The following is a 21648-nucleotide window of genomic DNA, read 5'->3' on the forward strand; positions in this document are numbered from 1 at the left end:
CCAACTCTCTCTCTCTCTCTCTCTCTCTCTCTCTCTCTCTCTCTCTCTCTCTCTCTCTCTCTCTCTCTCTCTGTGTATATATATATATATTTTATATATATATGTATAATTTCCCTCGTTCTTCCTCTCGCTTCTCCTGTCTTACAATGCATCCCTCTTTCTCACTCTTCCACTCTTTTTTTGAGATCATTTAACATAAATAGACCTATACCCATGCCTTCTAAGTAGAATACTTCTGACTGCCCCAGTGATGATAATATTCTTAGGGGTTACATGTATCTTCTTCCCATATGAGTATGTAAACAGTTTAATTTTGCTAAATCTCTTATGATTTATCATTCATGTTTATCTTTTTATGCTTCTCTAGAGTCTTGTGTCTGAATGTCAGATTTTCTATTTAGCTCTGGTCTTTTAATCAGGAATGCTTGAAAGCCCTCTATTTCATTAAATGTCCGTTTTCCCCTATAGCTTTGCTCACATTCATTTTTGCTGGGTCAGTTGTTCTTGGTTGTTACTCCAGTTCTTTTGTTTTCTGAAATAACATATTCCAAGTCCATTTATTGTGATAGCTGTTAAATCTTGTCTGATCCTGACTGCAGCTCCATGGTATTTGAATGATTTCTTCCTGGCTGCTTGCAGTACTGTCTCCTTGACCTGTGAGTTCTGGATTTTGCCTATAATATTCTCAGCATTTTTTATTTTGGGATTTATTTCAGGAGGTGACTGGTGGATCCTGTCATCTTCTACTTTTCCCTCTGGTTCCAAGATATCTGGGATTATTGATGTCAAAGAATAAAACAGGAAGACAGAGGCTTGCTGTTGTGCTTTTTATCTTTTATTTTTAAATCATCTGTGTAGCTCTAGGGCCTGGCACACTTACTAAGTGCTTGTTGAATTAATGAATGAATACAAGACACTCTGGATTACAAAAGAAAGCAATGAAATGGTCCTTATCCTCCAAGAAGCTACAATGGATTGGGAAGAGATAACATATACACAGAGAAGTAAGCAAAAGGGAATTGGGAGGGAGAGCAAGAACCTGTCAGCTGAACCTCCTTTATCCTAATGTGTAAAATGAGGAGATTGGATTAGATTTTCCCAGAGAGTTCTTCTGGCTTGAAATCCTTGGGTCTTTACTTACTTTTCTTCTTTGAACTTCAGTTTCTTCATCTGCCAAATGGGACTAATAAATATTCATTGTCTTAATTTCACAGGGTTGCTGTGAAGAACAAACAGTAAAGCAGAGGAGGTACAATGTATTTTAAAATACTTATATTCATGCCAGGAATTTTCTGATTAGATCCTCTTAATGGTGAGTGGACAAAAGTAACTTTCCTTGATTTCCAAAGCCTTCTTATTAGCAGAAATGATTAATGGCACTATTATTCTGTTGAATTTTTATTGTGTAAGGGGGGAGAGAGAGAGAGAGAGAGAGAGAGAGAGAGAGAGAGAGAGAGAGAGAGAGAGAGAGAGAGAGAGAAAGAGGCAAGGGGGAGAAGGAGAGAGAACAAAGCTGCTTGACTTCCCATGGGGGCTAAGATGGGCAAGGAGAAAGGTAAGGGGTCTTTTGTTTCCCAAAGGAATCCTAGAGTGGACTCCATAGGTGGAAAGGCTAGATACTATGGTTGGATGACTCTTCCAATGTCTCTTCCTTCAATATCTACTCAGCCTGACCTCCAGATGATCACCGTCAGACACTACAAAGCTCTCAGCTCCTTCAGGGAGAAATGAGAGAAGACTGAGTCAGATGATGTAAAGCCAGAGTCTCTAAGTAAAAGAGCAACATCATAGATTTTACCCACCCAGTTTTCACCCCCACAGCCCCTTACTTTTGTGGGATATTTTCCCACAAACAGAACTTTGCACACTGCAGAATTCCAAGCAAGAATTTTATGCGCCACATCTATGCTCACCTTGGCTCAGTGGTTGACCATTACTCAGGAGCTGCCAGTAGGTTCTGTTTTCACTGCTGGCCTTAATACCATGAACAGAGGTGATATATTCTCCCCATTGTTCTGACTTTGTTGTGAACCTGGAGTAACAGAATCACACAATCTCATGGTTTACTGAGATCTGACAGGTCATTTGGTCCTACCCATACTTGGATAGGAATACGTCTCTACATGCACAACAAGTGGTCCCCAATTCCCTGCTTGGAAATTTAAGTAGCATTTTAAGATTTACAAAATGCTGTATGTGGTATCACATTTAATCCACACAAACAACCCCAATCAATCAGTCAATAAACCTTTATTAAACACTTACTTACTATGTGGATATCCCCCCCCAAAACCCAACCAAACCCCAAACAAAGAACATTTTTCTGACCTCAAGGAGCTTATAATCTAACTTACTGAATCTTATTAGACCTTTTTTTGTGATTTTGGAGTATTATAAGAAAGGAGCCTGGAACAGTAGTCACAAATTGTAGATGGTGAAAATGAGGCTGACAGAGGTTATGACTTTTCCAAAGGGTCAAAAGACTATTAGATCCAAGGCAGGATTCAAACTCAGACCTTCCTGATTTCCAGTCACTACCCTACGTGGCCTATTAAACAAGTCAAATCAACAGGTTGCCTTGGTGTCCAGTAATGGACTTCTTATCCTGCTACCTACAGTGGAAGCCCCTTCCACTTTTGAGCACCGTTGTCTGCTGCTAAGTTTTCCCTCCCATAATCCCAAATCTGCCCCACTTCAACTTCTATTCATTGCTTCTGTTTCTGCCTTCTGGGGCCAAAGTGATCTCTCCTCTACCAAGTCAGTCTTTAAAATACTTCCAAATAATTATCTCTTCTCTAAGTCTTCTCTAGGCTAAGTATTTCAGTTTCTAAGGGTTGTCCCTAAAATGTAGCATCTAGAACCCAACAAGATGCCCCAGTTGGGGTTGGATCAGAGCACACATTCTCTCCTTTCTTGTGGCCTCTAGGTATCCCAACATTAGTTATTTTTTGATATTTAAGGAGGACAGAAACCTGGGAGACTGTGGGATGGCATAAGAAAGGTCAGTGGCTCCACACTGCCCTTCCTATGTTGCTACATGAACTTCTAGGGTAGTTTAAATAACCTTGGTTCCTATGGCACTCATATGCTTTGGATATGCTAATATTATAGATTATTCCTTAAATTTTTTCTAGGTTGTTTGATATTTTATTTTAATTAGACCAGAAAAAATTACACATTAATTAAAAGTAAAATACATTTAAACTGAATTGAAAGATAAATGAGGTAATGTTTGTAAAGTGCTTTGGAGACTTATGTAAGTATTATTATTATTGCATGAAAAGGAAAAAAAGCTATCTCTACTGTGCTGCTATATACATAGGGATAAACTTCCAAGTAGGAAAGTGAATTTTCTGTTCTTTTGAGGTCTGTTCTTCCTTGGTGACCTACAAGTGGAATTTTTATCCCTCTTTTTTGGTCTTAGGCTCTTCTGGCAGTCTGGAAAAGCCTCTGGACTCCTTCTCTGTCTCTGCCTCTCTTTTTTCTGTGTCTCTTTCACTGTCTGTCTTTTTTTACAATGTTTCCAAATTCATAAAATAAAATACCCAGAATTACAAAGGAAACCAGTTATAGTTAAATACAATTATTTGGATATTCCAAAGGAAACTAAATCTATGCAACCCAGGTTAAGAACTCCTGCTCTAGATGAATTGTAAGTAATGACTGGGACTGGCTTATAATTCTGCTTGCTGGCCAGGCAAAAGTTTTGGGCAATTTTAAAATTAGTTTTTCTTGGGAATCTATCTCTCTCCACCCCACCCTCCATTTTCATGTGACTTCATAATAGCTAATCAGGTTTTGCTCACACAATCAAATTCTGCATGTTTTTAAGCATTTAAACTCCTAGTCATCCACATTGTTATTGCTTCTTCATTACTAAGACCTAGAAAGTCTTTAATAAATCTACACTTGCTTCTTCCTTGGGTTTCAGAACAGCTAATTTCTTCATTCTGGAGTTGTCTGTAGAAGTAGGAAATCCACTTTATAAGCTGACTTTTTACCCCAAGTCATTTTAGAAACATACCCAAACTTGGTTTTGCTTTTTGTTTGAGCTGCCTCCATCACCTTCAGGAAGACAGAGCCCTTTGGGACTGAGACAATGGTGGATTCATTAATGTTGTTATTGATGGAGTCCACTACTCTGTAAGTGACTGAGATACTCTCGTAGAATTGGTGAGTGGGTTCTGTAGGCTTTGGGGTGATGCTGAGGTGACCTGCCAGGGACAGAGAAGCAGACAGAGGAACACTCAGATACGTAATCATTAGATGGCAAGCAAAACATGAGAGAAAGACCAAATTTTTGGATGGCTCCAGATCCATTCCTACGCCACCTCCTCCTTTACCCCACCCCTGCTCTCTTCAAAGCTTCCTGATTTGGTTAATTAAAACAACATTTTGGTAGCTCTGAAGGAGGTTAGCTCTACTTGTCATTTGACTTGTAATTTGATGGCCTTGTCTCCTGATTTGGCATGATTCCTTGTAAATTTGAGCAGATTAACAGAGGACCTACACATAGAGAGGGCACTTTTCTTGCTAGTCTGTGTGTGTGTGTGTGTGTGTGTGTGTGTGTGTGTGTGTGTATGAGAGAGGGAGAGACAGAGAGAGACAGAGAGAGACAGAGAGAGAGAGAGAGAGAGAGAGAGAGAGAGAGAGAGAGAGAGAGAGAGAAAGAGAGAGAGAGACAGAGACAGAGAGACAGAGAGAGACAGAGAGACAGACAGAGACAAAGATAGCCAGAGGTAGAGACATAGAGACAGATACAGAGAACTAGTAAGAGAAGTAGAGAAACAGAGACATAAAGTAGAAAGCATCTTATGGAGTGAATAAGAATTATGTTGTTGTTGAGTTGTTTCAATCATGTCTGACTCTTTTTGACCCCATTTGGGTTTTTCTTGCCAGAGATACTGGGGTGGTTTGGCATTTCCTTCCCCAGCTCATTTTACAGATGAGGAAACTGAGGCCGACAGGGTGAAGTGACTTTCCCAGGATCACACAGCTGGTAAATGTCTGAACCCAGATTTGAATTCAGAAGATGAATCTTCCTGACTCCAGGCCTGGTGCTCTATCCACTGTCCCACCCAGCTAACCTTGTACCACCTAGATGGAGGAATTTCTATGCAGCACTATGCTTTGTGTGTCTCACAGAGGAGGCACCTAAAAAGATGGTGGTAATGCTGTCTCTGATGTCTTTTCTACTATCCAGAGTGCAATTTCCATCAAATGTAGGACATGAAATAACTGAGGTAGGGCCTCCCAGTGGAAGATGACATCTCATCAACCAACCAGGTTCAATAGGCAGTACAGAAACTCAGGGAGCTGGAACTCTCATTTCTTACCAGGTCTCTTGACACCCCCCCCTTTTATTTTGCTACATTCTGAATAGAGAAAAGAAGAAAAGGAATCTCTCTTCTCTACTTTGAATAGCTCCAGTTGTCTGAGAGGGGCAACATTTCATGGAGGAATGCACCTTGACCTTGGTGTCCAAAGACGTGGGTTTGAATCCCACACCTGCCACTGACTTGGAGAAGTCATTTTACCCTTATGGAGCCTTAGTGAATTCATCTGTAGACTGGGAAGAAAAATGCACAACCCATTCCACAAGGTTATTATGGAGCGGATAATTTTGTAATATTTTTATAGATAAATGTGAGAGACTGTCTTTTATGAACTTTTCCTAATTTACTTCATTTTTGTCTTTATCTCCAGTACTGAACATCATATCTAGAATACAGTAGGTATTTAATAAATGTTTGTTGATTGATTGTTTTTTTGTACTCATGTTCATTTATGATCCACTTTTTGCAACTTGAAGGCACCATAAGTCACAATTTGTTAGAGAATCATTCTTTAATTAAGGAGGAAGTTGCATGATGCCATGTAACTTATTCTCAGAAAAGCAAGCAATATGGAAATGAGTTCTAGTGGTTCTTGGGGCCAGTGAAGGAGGATTAAAATGTCTGGGGCAGAATTGCTTTGAAAACTGAATCAGTTCACCACAGCCTTCCTTGCTGACTAATGACCCAATGAAAATATAATCCAATTTGTGATTCTGTTAGATTTCCCTCCTCAAGATAGTTGACTGTTTCATTTCCAGATGCTGTGTTGACATTAACTTCATCCCCAAGAGGTTTCACCTAGGCCCCAAGGACTCCTAAGACTCACTTTCATTGGGTGGATTTCCTCTTAGGAAAAAATAAAGACATATGTCTTAGGATGCTTATACCTGGTGTGGACTGACAAGAAACACGTGTTATGTCCAAGTAAGTCTTGCCCTCCAGGGCAGGTAACACCTGGGCTGCAGCGATGGGCAATCTGAATGTTCCCTGAGGAATCTGACTTAGCACAGTTTTCAGAGTTTTACTACAGTCCCAGTCTGTTTCCTTATAATACTCCGGAGTCACAAAAAGGGCCTAGTAGGATTCAGAAAGAGAGGGGAAAAAAGTAAATCTCTATTGAAGAAAAATGATGAAATCTGAAGTTTCCTAGGGACTACATCTTATAGGAGAATATGCCAGGAGTCTATTTTCCCTTCCCCCATTTTTAAGGAAACCTAGACACATAAACTCTCCTAGTGGATAAAAAGGTTTCTTTTGTTATTAAAGAATTCCAGGGAAGGAGATGCGAATCTCAATCTCTTCTATTGCTCTCTCAAATAATCAGCCAGTGAGCATTTATTTAGCATCTATCATGTGCTGAGTACTGGGGAGAAGGATGGGTGTGGATATAAAAGAAATAGTAGCTGTTCCTGAGAGATGTGCAGAACCATATTGTCAGTCAATCAATAAATATTTATTAAGAATCTATAACATACCAGGCATTACATTAAGTGTTGGGGAAGAAAATCAAAAGACAGTCTATTTTCAAGGGATCTAGACAGGAAAATTGAAGATAATCAGTACAGCAAAGGCATTTGCATTAAAGAGGATATGATGATTTGTTTAGCTTGACTGTACTTACTAGTTACAAGAGGAAATAATGTTGCGAAGGGTCAGGGGAGGAGTCATTGGGAAGTGGTAGTAATATAAAAAACAAGCAGAGTACCAACACAATTAAAATGAGAGTAACAGAGAGAAACAGAGAGTAGGAGAGGGAGAGAAAGAAAAAGAGGGAAGGAGCAAAGGAGAGGAAAAAGGGAGGGAGAGAAGGAGGGAGAGAAAGAGAAGGGAGGGAAAGAAGGAGGAGAGGAAGAGGAAGAGGAAGAGAAGGGGACAGAGAGAGAGAATCCTTCTGATATTTGAACATAGGTGTTCTGTCCCCCTGAGAATAGGGGGCCCAAAGCAGGGGCTAGCATCCTCTTCAGTTACAATTGCTAATCTCTCTTCTCTTTAATCTCCACAAACTCACCTGCATGGCTTCTCCCGTGCTATAGATATTTCCAATGGTGCCATCTTGTTTTTTCTCCTTCAGGATCTTCTCCACAAGCCATAATATATTACTTCTAATCATTTCATCTGGGTTCTGCCTGTTCACACAAGTCATAGCCAGGACTGCAAGTGCCCCAGTGTCTGTTAAGAGATTCAGAGGGTCAGAAAAACATAGCACAAGTGTGTGTGTGTGTGTGTGTGTGTGTGTGTGTGAGAGAGAGAGAGAGAGAGAGAGAGAGAGAGAGAGAGAGAGAGAGAGAGAGAGAGAGAGAGAGAGAGAGAGAGAGAGAGAGAACATCTCTTTTGTTTACTGTTACTCCAGAATCCTCTAGACTAGTGAATGGGAATCTGGGAAAGGTATATCCTTTATTTTGTCTTATCTTAGGTTCATAGGTCTAGAACTAAAAGGTATCTCAGACACCATCTACTGTAACCTGATCATTTTACAAGTGAAGAAAATGAGGCACAGAAAGTTTAAATGACTTACCTAAAGTAACATAGGTAGTAAATTTCAGGGAGGGGATTTGAACCCAGGCCCTCTAAGTTCAGAGCCAGTGATGTTTCTATCATATATTGTATCTTCCATTTTTGTCCCCAATATCTGGATGTATATGTCTTCCTTCTCCTTGACCCTGAGCCCTATTCTGTGCATATATTATTTCTACCTGAATTCCAGCATGTGTGGGACTTATTTTTATAAGCTGTCAATAATAAATTTCTCATGCAAAATGGGTATCTGACTGAGCAAATTTCCATTTAGATGAATGATGACTTCAATATTTACCTGTGAGCTAAAATTTTCCCTAATGTGATTGATGCACTACCTGAATCAATTCTTGGTGACTTTAAATAACAGAGAAGGTGCTGACCTTCCCAGGCACAGCAACTTATTACTGTTTCCTATATCAATGAAATCTGTGCTCTTGCTTTCTTTTTTAAGAGGCATTCTTTTGAATGCTTAATATGAATACCCTCTTATTTTTCAGAAACAGATCTGTGAGAGGGTGAGCTTGTTGGTATGATCTCGTCAGACACACTATTGCCAAAGCAAAAGACCTCCAAGTTCATGAGAATCATGGGATACGTCCACTGGAGGAGCCTTCCCATAGCTCTCTGTACTTCAGTCTTTCTGGAAACATATACCTATATACATACCCCAGCAATGATCTTTCCACTTCTATTACTATTCTCACCCACCTACTATGTCCATTCTACACCCCTCCACATCAAAAGTTGCTAAAATTAGTGATGAAACCCAGGATATGGCAAAAAAGGAAGGATGTGTTTGCAGTACTCAGATGTCATAATTCCCTGGATGGGAAATAATATCTTAGTCTGTGTATTTGTCTGTCTGCTTCCTCATTTTTATCCCCTCAATCATCCCCTCCTCCTTTACCAATGTCCTACTCTAGATTTTCCTGTCCCTTCCAATGTGCTTTTGGGAACATCTACATAATGAACAATTTTTCTTTCATCTTAAAACTTTTTCTTTCTCACTCCTATCTTCTGGCATTCATTGAGACCCTTATGATGATACTGCTTCCCTTGCCACTCTCTCCAGGATTAGTTAAACTTTTATCTCACACTCCCTACTCACTGGTTAGGGTTGAGGTTGGAATACCCCTTGTTACCTACTGCCAATCCCTCTTTAGGGCCCTCACTAAGTGACCTCTCTTCCTTTGGGGTTCATTCAGTACCAATTCATCACCCAATCTAGGTCATTCTCTTTCCTTTCTCAATAAATTCAGTGCCTAGTTCACAGACTTCCTTTCCACTCCACTACTTACCTCATTATGGGGATTTCAACTTAACATATTGATGTGCACAATCAGTTCAGCTCTCACAACCTACCCTTCTATTCCACCTAAGCTCCAAAAAAGGATGCTCAAACCCTTGCTCTCGTGATCACCAACAAGTGTTCTGCTACCATGCTCAAAAACTCTGAATTTCTATCACATGATCATAATATTTTTATCTTTCCATCACCTTCTATATCTAAGCCTTTTCTTCATTCTCACCATAGCCTTCAGTCCTTCAATTTCTCAGTACTATCTTGAGTCACTCTTGTGGTACTCTTTTCCCTTCCCAGTTTTGATCCCTTGGTGAAACAGTTTAGTTCTTCATGATCCCCTTCTCTTGAATCTCTTTTTCTGTTGTCCTCATGCCAATTATGACTTGCTAAACCCCAACCCTGGATTATTCCCACCATTCATCTCTTCCACTTTCACTGATACAGTACTAAAACTGCATTGGAAGAAATCATGAAATAGTGACAATTGGGTCTACTACAAATTGATGCTAGTTAATCTCTCTATAGTAAGACACTCATTGGTTCTTCCTAATAGATTCTCTGTTCTACCCACTACAGTAGTTCCAACTATTTTATTTTCTCCTTAGAACCTCCCATGCCACTCCCTTTCCCCACTATTTCTGCTAAGAATTTTACTTCAAAAAATGGAGGCCATTTTGCAAGAGTTCCCTTCTCTCCCTTTCTCATCTTATATCCCTCTATCACTGTCCCCCACTATCTCCCCTTCTCTGCTAAACTCATTGAAAAAACCATCTATGATCAATGCCTTTACTTCCTTTTTTCTGTTTCTTCTAAATCCTCTAAAGTATAGCTTGTGACCCCATTATTCCACTGAAACTTGCTCTCTCCAAAGTTACTAATGATCATATTTAATGGCCTCTTCTCCATGCTCATCCTATTTGACCTTTCTGCAGTCTTTACACTGATGACCACCCTTTGCTGGATAATCTTTTCCGACTTCTCATTGCTCTGCTGTTTCTTAGATCTCTTTGTATCTGTCTTGCCTCCTCCTTTGCAGTTTCTTTTGCTGGGTCTTCATCCCTATTGTGGCCATCAACCACAGCTCTGTCCTGGTCTCCTTCCTTTCTATACTTTCACTTGGTTTTTATCATTAGTTCCGACGGTTTCAGTGATTCCCAGGCAGCTAGATGGTGCAGTGGATAGAGTGTGGGGCCTACAGTCAAGAAAACTCATCTTCATGAATGTAAATTTGACTACGTACTAGCTGTATGACTCTGGACAAGTCACATAACTCTGTTTGCCTGAATTTCCTCATCTACAAAATGAGCTGGAGAAGGAAATAGCAAATCATTCCAGTATCTTTGCCAAGAAACCTTAAATGGGGTCACAGAGAGTTGGATATGACTGAAAAGATGATTCCCAATTCTCTCTCTCTGTATATAAATGTATGTGTGTGTGTATATATATATGTACGTACACATATGTATATATGTGTATATATACACAGAAACACACATACATATATGTATATCATATGTGTGTGTGTGTATATATATATGTATGTATGTATGTATGTATATATATATGCTTTCTTCTGAGCCCAAGGGTCGATGTCCCAAAGATATTTCAAACATGTCCAAAACAGAATGTATTCCCCCCCCCCCTGCAAATCCTCCCCTCTTCTGAACTTTCTTCCTTCTATCCTTCCAGTCACCAAGGTTCACAACTTCAGTGTTATTTTTGGTTTCTCTATCTCACTCACTTCAAATATCCGATCAGTAACCAAAGCTCCTCCTTTATTTCCACATAACCTCTCTCATCTTCACCCCATTCTTCCATTTACATAGTTTACATTGAACTTGAGGTCCTTGTCATCTCAGCTGAATTATGGAAGTAGTGCTCTAATTGTCCTCCATGTCTCAATTCTTTTCATAGTCAAATTCATCCTCCACTTGGCTGCCAAATTGAGTTTCCTAAATCTTAGATCTTTCCATTTCACTCCCTTGCTTCAGTGCCTCCCTATTACTTCCAGGATCAAAAATAATGTCCTTTGTTTGATGGTAAAGGTTCTTCATAACCTGCCCCCTTCCTGTTTTTCCAATATTCATACACTTTATTCTCCTCCACAGCACTGTATGGTGTAATTATACCACCCTACTTGACATTCCTCAGATACAGAGAACCATTTTTGTCTCCATGCTTTGTCACAGTCAGTTCCCCATCTTTGGACTGCTCTCCCTCCTAATCAACTGCTCATACAATCCTTGGTTTCTCTTAAGACTCCATACAAGTGCTGTCTTTTCCAGGGAGACTTTTCTTGGTCCCTTCAGGGTCTAGTGTGAACTCTTCCAGTGTTATCTTCCATCTATTTCATATTTATCTTGTATGTTTTCATTTGCATATATATTGTCTCCTCTATTAGAATGTAAGACCCTTGAGAGCAGGGACTCTTATTTTTCTCTATATTCCCAGGTCTCAGTACAATGCCTGACACATAATAGAAGATTATTAAATACTTCATGATTGATTGATTACTCTTTATAATGTCTAACTGAGATAGTAGGTCAGATGATGGAGGCTAAATTTCTATTTTGATTTCACACTTGGATTTTGTGTAGGGAGGATAGCCTGGTGCTGTTACTTACCTACAGAGAACTGGCCACCAATAGAATTCTTCATTTGTTCTGCAGAGAAGAGCTTAGCAATTTTGGAGGTTGAATAGGTCCCATTTAGAAGACACAAAGCCAAGACATCCAAACCAAGCTGGTAATGGTTAGTCAATGGGTGGCCAGAGGTATCTGATGGGAAGCAAAGAATAAATACCTTATCCACAGAAGGAAAACATGAAAGATATATGCCCAAATATTTTTTCCACTCCCTCCTTTATCCTACTCCTCTAATAAAGTTGAGTAAAAGAGAAAACATGGATAGGAAATAGTTGAAGACATAAAATTAAAGCCTGGATAGGAATTTATCTTCCAGAGGAGGAAATGACTTGAGAAAGATGAGAATTCTAGAATCAGAAGGGACTTTGGAGATTATGCAATCCAACTTCTTATCTAATGTAGGAATCCTCTCTACACCATCTCTGACAGCTGTCTACCTAGTCTCTGCTTGAACACTTACTAAAATGGGGATCTCACTACCTTATAAGGCATTTGTTCCAGTGTTGTATGGTTCTAAATGTTAGCTAAGTCTTTTATTGAGTTGGAATCTGCTTATTTGCAACTTTTGCCAGTTGGCTGTGTTGCTACCCTCTGGAGTAACGTAGAGTGATTTACTTTTCATGAGCTAAAATTGTGAAAGTACAAAGCATGGAATTTCATGCTTGATATATTTGTTGTGAATTTTATAAGTTCCTCATAATTCATTTTATCCCAATACCTGGTACATGTGGATGCTTAATAAATGACCATTGATTTATCATTAAAATCAGTTCCTACACAAAAAGTTGAACTCTGAATTTCCTATTTCTTTAAGAAATGGCTTTCAACAGAATACAATGTGATCTTACTCTGTCTTTTTGTAGCACTTGGTATCTGTCTGACTGTGATACATTCCTAGACTCAGATACTAGCTGCTATCATTCCCTTTCTTGTGCATTATCTTGTCTCCTCATTATATGCCTTAAATACTTTATGGTACCTAGGACAGTATTTGAGACACAATAGGTCCTCAATAAATATTTGATTGATGGAAAAGAGGAAGCCACAGATGTGGAGGGAGGGAGATTAGTTGGACTACTAGAATGTAGTAGAACAAAGAAGAAAAGATGAAAGAAAGGAAGGCAGTCTTTGATAGAGAGGTTCTTACCGATACTGTCTATTTCCTCTTGGAACTTCTCTTCCAGGATTTTGACCAGGTTATTACTCTGTACATCTTCTTTCTGGCAGGCAGCTGTCAATGCCAGTATATTCAGGGCAAGCTGTCCTGAGGTTAAAGTTTCTTAAAGGAAACATATGTCTGAGTAGGAGTGTGATTTTGGCATCATTGATCTTATTAGAGAGAGAACTAGGCTTGGATTTTAAACTTGGGAGAATGTTCATTGAGTATGGAATCCAGTCTAAACCCTTTGCAATGTCCATGAAAGGGTTCATCTAGTCTCTACTTAAAAATATCCAGACAGGGGAACCCACTGCTCTTAATGTAGCTCTTTTTAATTTTTAATCCATGACTCATTTCCTCTCCCCCAACTTGGAGTCAAACAGAACAAGTCCAATCTCTCCTACAGATACTTGAATACAGGTTTTGTGTCCTGAGCCTTCTCTTTTCCAGCTCAACTAGTCCCACTTCCTCACATGAAGGACTCAAGGTCCTTTGCCATGAGGCTGTTCATCTTTGGATGCTCTCCGGATCATCAACAACCTCCATAAAGCATGCCAACTCTAAATGAACATGATACTCCATTTGTGGTCTGACTAAAACAAAGCACCATAAACATCTTCTAAATAATATGCTTTAGAATTTTTCCAGGAACCAAAGTCAAGCTCACTGGCCTCTATTCTATAGGCTCTTATTTTCTAGATTTTGAAGAATAAGACACCATTTGCTTTTCTGTAATTATGAGAAAAGAACTCAGAAGGGCAAATGTCCTGGGAAAAGAATATTTTGCAAGCTAACATCACCAAACTTGGCTCCTAATTCTTGGTGAAGTTCCAAAATACGTTATGGAAAAGATGTTTATTGGATATTTAGAAATACTAGCGATGTATGCAAAGTGAGAATAGGTCATGGGAGTGTCTAAGTGGAACAGCACTGGACTTTTAAGTCAGGAAGATCTGGTTTCCTATCCTGTCTCAGGTATTTCCTAAATATGTGACCCTGGGTAAGTCACTCCTCCTCCTCCTCTGGGCCTCAGAATTCCATATCTGTAAAATGAGGGGGTTGGCCTTAGTGTTCTTTAAGAGTCCTTGAACCTCTAAATCTATGATCCTATGGCAAATTCTAGGGTCTTTTTTGATAGTGTTATTAAACTGTCTGATGAGGGGAATTCTGTCAGTTTTGGACCAGCTATTACTATTTACAATATACCATATTGTATATTCATACAAGTATGCATACTACTGCTCTGTTCTTGTCACTTACTTACATCACAACTACTAACTGGGTGTCCATGAATAGGTCACTTTCGCTTCCTTTTCTTCCTCTGTAACACAGGATTGTGATACATACATGCACAAGACGTGCTACAGTACTGTTTCAGAGACAGAGCTTTAGAAATTGTAATATACTATGGAAGTCTAAGCTGACAGTGTGAACTTTGCTCTTCTCAGACTCAGAATTTCTGAGTTTGTCATTTGGTAAATTGCCTTTTTTATCCATCTGTCTCTGAGGTCTCTTCCATTGACTTGTCTTTTAATGAACTCCTTTTTAATGTTCTGCCATGGGTCACTTCATTTTTTACTGGTACAGCATATATTGGCAATGTTAGAAATAGGCTTTGGTGTTGGGAAGACCCTACTTTGATGCCTGCCTCAGTAAGGTGACAGGTTGAGAGAGCTTCAGTGACTTATCCAAGGTCACACAACTAGTAAGTGTCTGGGATTGAATTTGAACTCAGGTCTCCCTGACTCCAGGCCTAGCATTCTCTCTAATGCTGTAATGTTAATGAGTTACTTGATTAGGGGAGGCTTGTTATATAAGAGTTACAGATCTTCCCCTGCCCATTAATAGGCCTCAGGTGGAGCCCATTAATGGAAGCTTGATTAGGGGAGGCTAATTTTGTAGGAAGGCCTACACCTTTTGTTTAATTTCTAATGAAAAGTGTATATATACTCTGAGGTGAGGTTTTGCTTTGGGGGCTTACACTTTGGAAGAAGGTTTATGTGTCAGATGAGACTCTGGGTAGCTGTTAAGGACTCCCCACCATCCCCTTCCCCTTTGAAAACCCAGATGTTAGTGCTTCTCTCTCTGGTAACTATGTATATATGTAATGGTCAGACAGGTAGATCTGTCTGTTGATCTGTGATGTATGTATTGCTTGTGGTCAGACAGAAGACCTGTCTGTTGGTCTTTATTTCTCTGCTTGTATTTTCTCTGTTGGTCTATGTCATTAAAGAAGATTGTTGACCCCTCAAAAATTACTTTCCTTTTAGAAAAATAGATCTAAGAACCTGTGCTAGCAGGCCATCCTGGAGGTATTAAGGTGCTTGCTACTACAATTACACAACCCAGCTACCTAACTAACCTAGTTGGCTTCAACTAAGGTTATAGAATTTTAAAGCCAGGATGAGACTTAGAAAGAACTTAGCTTAACTCCCTTCTTTTATAGAGGCAGCTAGGTAGTGCAGTGAATATAACACATGGCCTGGAATCAGGAAAACATGAGTTCAAATACAGCTTCAGACACTTTCTGACCCTGAGCAAGTCACAGAGTTTACTCTATATGCCTCAGTTTCCTAACTGTAAAATGGGGATAGTTACAGGTACCTGGCATATAGTAGGTACTAAATAAATATTTAATCCTTTGCCTTTCCCCTATGTAGAGATGTAGTCTTGGTACAATAGAATGGGCTTGGATATTAGAAAGACCTATAGTCAAGGCCTTCCTCTATCATTTAGTAGCTGTCATTTAACCTCTGTCTGTTTTGGGTTCTATGTTTGTAAAATGGAGATAATGGCCTTCTCCCCGCCCCCCTTTCTCTCATCTATTTACCTGACTACCTTTCTATCTATCATACTTGATTTGTGATTTCATTGTTATAATGAACATTGAGGAAGAAATTCTCTTTCTCAATGAAAATCAACCCCTGCTCTGAAACTTCTAGTTTTCCAAGGTTCTTTGGGGGTATTGAGAAGTTTAATGACTTGCTCAGGGCTGTGAATCTCCTTAAAGTGCTATATAAAGTTCAACTATTATTATTTTTGTTATCATTAGAAGAAACTGAGGCCTGGAGAAAGGAAATGACTTGGTCAAGGTTGGCAGCAAAGGTAGGTTCAAAGCTTAGGTGTCCTGATTTCTAGTTCAATGCTCCTTATAGAGTCTAGGAATATTAATGTTTGATAGGAAAGTCTTGAAGAAAACCTCCTACAACCAAAGGAATGGTGGGCAAAGACCTTGGTTTCTTGAAGAGAGGGTGGTGTGCCATCTTGTACTCTTTTAAATGACTCATCAGGTATGGTTGAGGAACTTCTTGGAAGAGCCCTCACTGTGAGATCAGCAGCAGGGGCTCTGGCCCAGGTACCCAATTTAGAGGGCCCTAACATTCCTTGCAGCTTTCTGGAAGCTAGAAAAAACAGCTTAGAATTTTATTAGAAAGAACAATTGCCACTTTTAGATATGATGTGGAGCTTCCTCCATCCCTCACCCCAGTTGTATTCCTTCACACATTCTTTCTGGTTGTAGCCCTGCTTCTCCCTGCTCTAGCCTATGGTGATCCCGCTTAGTAGCAAACTAGAGGTGTCCCATGTCTCTGTTCACAGTGTCATGGGGTAGTAGAGTATCTCATTCTCTTTTATACAACAGAATTCATATTAGAAATTTTATTATGAGGTCCTTGTCCCCACCTTGCAGAGGCAGGGGACTATGGGTAGAGAACATTGCATATGCTATCTGGCTCATTTTATGGATTGGTTCATTTCACTGAATTGTTTTTTCCTCTTCCCGCCCCTTCCACCTTAAAAAGAATTAGTTACCAGGTAAGGTTCTCTGAATAGGGGAGTGGGAAGTAAAATATTTGGAAATGAAGGGATAGAAAACCCAAAGGTATCCTAAAATTCCCAGTGTTTCAAAAATTATAAAATGTGAAACAAATGTGAGATACACTACACTGAAATAAAACAAAAACAAAAACAAATCTTGCTAGTTAAAACTTTGCTCTATATACAAACTATTTTTACCCAACACTGATTGGACAGCTTAGATGGATCCCCCTCACCTTTCTGTTTTTTTAAAGGAAGAGACAGTCGTTCTTACCACGTTGCATGATTTTTTGTAGTACTTTGTTCAGGAAAGTTTCCTCGGCATTCTGGTCATATTGCTTTGAGAGTCTGAGGGCAATCAGGATGCTAGGATCTACTTCTGGGAAGGGTTGCTTGGAACGAATCATTGTGGCCATCAGAGGAGCCAAGCTGGCCTGCTCTTCATCATTTACTGCTGTGGTGAGGGAGGGAAAGAGAGATTCACGGGCATGTGTCCAAGGTCATAGCATGAAGAGGCCAAGTTTGACACCATCTAGTCTAGACCTTCAAATTTTTTTTATAAATGGAGAAACTGAGGCCCTGAGGTTGATAGTAGTCTTCTAAGGGTACAGAGCAAGTCATGGCAGAGCTGGAACTAGAATTCAGTCTATCATCATGATTATCATGATCATCATCAGTATCAATGCTAGCATTTATGTAACACTTTCAAGTTTGTTAAGCACATTACATGCATTATTTCAAATGATTTTCACAATAATCCTAGAAAGTGGGCACTATTATTATCCCCATTTTACAGATGAGGAAATTGAGGCTGAACCTTTCCCCAGGGTTATACTAGTAAGTTGGAGAAGGAAATGCAGACCATTTTGCTAAGAAAATCCCAAATGGGGCCATAAAGAGTCACACTGAAATGACTGAATAACAAAGTATTTGAGACAAGCTTATTAGTAAGTTCAATGTTTGAGACAAGATTCAAATTGGGGTCTTCCTGACTCCAAGTTCAGCTCTCTTTCAATGTTTTCCTTTGTTCTTTTCTATACATTAGATATAACTTTTCTTATCCCCATTCCCAGTGATCACAATCCATTTCAATGCAACAAGCATTTATTAAACATCAGCTAAGTGCAGGGCATGAACTAGGAATTAAAAGAGATAAGAAAGGAAAAATAATCTCTGTCTTGAAGCAGCTTTCATTTCCTGGGGAGATACAATACCCACACAGATAAGTAAGTAAAGGATAAGATGAGGAAGCAGGAAATGATGAAGGGGATCAGAGTTCTGAAACCTCAGTGTGGCTGTTGGCCTTCCATATGCATCCTGAGTCTTCCAAAGAGGGATCAGAATGACAATAAACTTGAAAGAATCAGCAAGAAGAGGGTAGGCTTGGGCCAGCCATCCCTAGCACGGAGGCTTAAGTTATGAACAAATGGAAGAAAACTCCCAATGTGATGAAGAAATCCCCTGAGTTGAGGAAACTCAGCACCAAATTCCAGAAACAGACAATAATTCCATAAGATGACCTCATCTTCCTTCCCCCAAAAGAATGGATTAGCCACAAAGACTCCAAGAGTAGATGGAAGAAATGAAGGAAGAAAGAATAAAATTAGAGTTCTTGAGGGAAAATGTGGAAGAAGAGAGGGTAGAAGATGTCACTCAAGGACTGTGCAGCTTTGGAAAGGGATGCCTGCTGTTCTGGACAAAAATCACCCCATGATTCTAGTCCTGACCACTCTGGAGAGTGACGACAGAGTCCAGACTTAGATTGACAATTCTCCTATTCCATCCTAAGGACTGTTGGGGGCAGAGGAACCTGTATACAAGAGGGATGAGAGTACAGACCCAAGAACAAATCTCAAGAGTGAGCACTGTTGATTTGGCCATTGGTAACTTTGGTTGCTGTTAACTTTGGGGAGATCAGTTTCAGGTGAGTGATGAGGTCAGAAGCCAGGAAGCAGGTATAGACCTTTCCCAGGAGTTTGGCTGTCATAGGGAGGAGAAGCATGAATCTTGAGGAGCTGTTGTTCCTTCTTTCTAGCTCTAATCTATCTCCTGGCATTTGGAGCACTTAGTTTCCACTGACTTTCTTCACGTTGATTAAGAGCCAAGGGTGAGGGTGTTTTGGGAGGTTGGGATGGGGACTGTGCCAGTGACCCCACTCCTAGCACCCACAGTGGGAGTACTATGTTATTTCCCTTCAGCTGGAGATTTTCACAAACATCTTGTTTGGCAATCTTCCTAGAGTGGAGAGCTTGCCCTAAGTTCCTGGTCACCACTGTCCGATCAGATTCCTTGGCTTCTGCCTTCCAGGTATGCTCTAGCAATTTTTGTCCCTTTATTAATGACTCTCTAACCCAGGGCTCATGTTTCCCTAAGGCTGAAAGGTTTATGAAGCACCTCCTGCATACAATCCTATGTGGAGGGTAGTGAAGGGATTATTATTCTCATTTCACAGAAGAGGATAGTTAGGCTCAGAATGGTTACAAGACCTTCTTAAGATCACACAGGTAATAAGTCTTAGACCCAGGGTATAAATCTCAATCTTTCTACCATACCAGGTAAAGGTTTCCTAAGAAAATCCCCTTGTAGAAACCTAAGTCTGAGAAATGAATGACAGTAAAGAGCCTGACTGGACCAAGTTAGTTCCTCATCTGCAGAATGAGGAACTTGCACTTCATGACCTCTAAGCTCCTTTCCTTGGACAGGTTGGTGGCTCAGTGGATAGAGCATAGGCAATGGAATCAAGAGGACCTGAGTTCAAATTTGACCTCAGACTAGCTATGTGAGCCTGGGCAAGTCACTTAATCCTGTTTGTCTCAATTTCTGATTTGTAAAATGACGTGGAGAAGGCAATGGCAAACCACTCCAATATTTCAGCCCAGAAAGCCCTACATGGGGTCATGGAGAGGCTGAAATAACTGAACAAATTCCTCATCTGTAAGATTGAGATGTTGGACTTCATGACCTCAGTGTCTCAGTTTTTAAATCAATGAGTCTATGACTTGCCCAGGATCATGTGTCTTATAAGTATAGCTCCTTTTCACAGCAGTTATTTCTATTATGCTATTTTCTTCTCTAGAAGGAATAACATGCCCCTTCCCCCACAACACACACACACACACACACACACACACACTCACACACACACACACTCACACAGATACACACTCACATACACACACACACACACTCATACAGATACACACTCACATACACACACACACACACACACACACACACAGTCTCAAATCCCTGCTCTCAAAAAACAAGATCATCAACCTGTGAGTCTAGAATATGATGTTCTCTTGAGTTAGCTGTGGAGTTTGATTCCCCCCTCCCCTATTTTCCATAATCACCCCACCTCTAGGAGGGCTCTGTGAATGTATGGCTGCAGGCCTGAATTCACTTACCACAGATCTCACAGAGGTGAGCAGGGAAGAGGAAAAACAGGAGAAAGCCCACCAGGGACAGCCATTGGGATACTCTCATCTCTCCAGCTGTGGTCTCCTTTCCTCTCCTCTACCTGGGTTAGATTACAGAGTCTGAGTCTGGGTACTTATTGGGTAATGAATTGAAGGTTCTCCTCCTGGTGCTCCTCCCCTATGTTGCCTTTTTGTCAGACAGACGTTGAGCAATGACCAGGAGGGTGGCTGTGCCAGTCAGCTCCTGGGGAGGCAAGTGCCCAGGAATGTGTCAGAAAAGGTGCTGTCAGAGGTGGCATGGATCCCAAACTTCCTGGAACCTAGGAGTTGCTATAGCTTACTCACATCCACCTCATGTTAGCTGGCAATCAGTGTGTCATTGAACATGGTCTTAGTCATCACTTACAGATCTTTTTGACATTGTCCTCCAGTGTTCTAGGGACCATTACTGTACCTTCACTACAGTTCATACCCAGATAGCAAGCTGGAAGAGTCGGTAGAGGTCCCATGCTTTAATGACTTGGAGACAGCATGGGCTTGTGACTAGAATTCTATGCTCTTTGCAATATCCTCATCTATAAGATGGACATGGCAAAAACACTTGTCTCACAAGGTTGTCACGACAATCAAATGAGGTGATATTTGTAAAATGCTGTATAAAGCTAGATAAGATCATCCAGTCTAAGTTGTACCCCCAGACTTAACCTCACATCCTCCTGCCCTCAGCCTCTCAAGTGGTATCTCTCCCCTCCTCTGTAGCTTTTCACCTAGTTTCCCCTACCTTACCACCATCATGGACCAATTGCAATGCTAAGACCTGAACATGTTATCTCTCCACCGTGGCCAGTGGAGAAATGAGGCTGGATTGTGACAATTGGTCTAGGCCACAAGATATTCAGTATTATAGGCCAAATAATAGCATGACTGGACTATCTTGATCAGTCACCAGGAAGAGCAAGTGTATTCATTCAGATATTTATTAAACAGCTCTAATTATAGATTGTATAGTGGATAAAGAGCTGGCCTCATTATCAGGAAGACCGAAGTTTAATTCAGGCCTTTGACATAAACTGGTTGTGTGCCTGTGGGCATGTCACTTAACTTGTTTGTCACCCAGGCTGCTTTCTAAGACTAAAAGTTGGACAAATGCCCATCTGTCTTTAGAGACAGAATTTCCTTGAAGTGGCATTCTCTACTCCAAAGAAATCCAATGTTGGGACCAGAAAATTATGTCCAGATTACAGCATTTACTGGAGGAGATACAAATACAGAGAAAATAGTCCCTATTCTCACTATGTAAATAGTTCATAGAATCAAAGGTTTGGAGGTAGAAGGTCTCATTTTAGAGATGAGGAAACTGAGACCCAGAGAGGTGAGGTGCCTACTAATGGTCACTAAGGGAGTATGTCATGTGGGATTTGAGTTCAGATCATCTAATTCCAAAGCCAGTGCA

General features: G+C 40.3%; 1 protein-coding gene across 1 annotated transcript; it reads right to left on the reverse strand.

Moving 5' to 3' along the window:
- Positions 1-813: 813 nt before the first annotated feature.
- Positions 814-20334, reverse strand: TCN1 (transcobalamin 1). Its single transcript, XM_072638718.1, has 9 exons — positions 20184-20334; positions 17051-17230; positions 12949-13080; positions 11781-11933; positions 7345-7505; positions 6224-6410; positions 4025-4214; positions 1914-2032; positions 814-1715 (listed from the first exon to the last, which is right to left on the reverse strand). The coding sequence occupies exons 1-9, from the start codon at positions 20260-20262 to the stop codon at positions 1654-1656; spliced, it is 1263 nt and encodes a 420-aa protein (XP_072494819.1). The 5' UTR covers positions 20263-20334; the 3' UTR covers positions 814-1653.
- Positions 20335-21648: the final 1314 nt, after the last annotated feature.

Source organism: Notamacropus eugenii, chromosome 2 (genome assembly GCF_028372415.1).
Source record: "Notamacropus eugenii isolate mMacEug1 chromosome 2, mMacEug1.pri_v2, whole genome shotgun sequence".
NCBI lineage: Eukaryota > Metazoa > Chordata > Mammalia > Diprotodontia > Macropodidae > Notamacropus > Notamacropus eugenii.

Coding starts and splice junctions, on each gene's coding strand:
- TCN1 (XM_072638718.1), bottom strand. CDS start 20,262: ATGAGAGTATCCCAATGGCTGTCCCTGGTGGGCTTTCTCCTGTTTTTC. Junction 7,506..11,780: donor TGGTGGCCAGTTCTCTGTAG/GTAAGTAACAGC, acceptor ATCTCTTAACAG/ACACTGGGGCACTTGCAGTC. Junction 1,716..1,913: donor TGGTCAACCACTGAGCCAAG/GTGAGCATAGAT, acceptor TTCTCCCTGAAG/GAGCTGAGAGCTTTGTAGTG.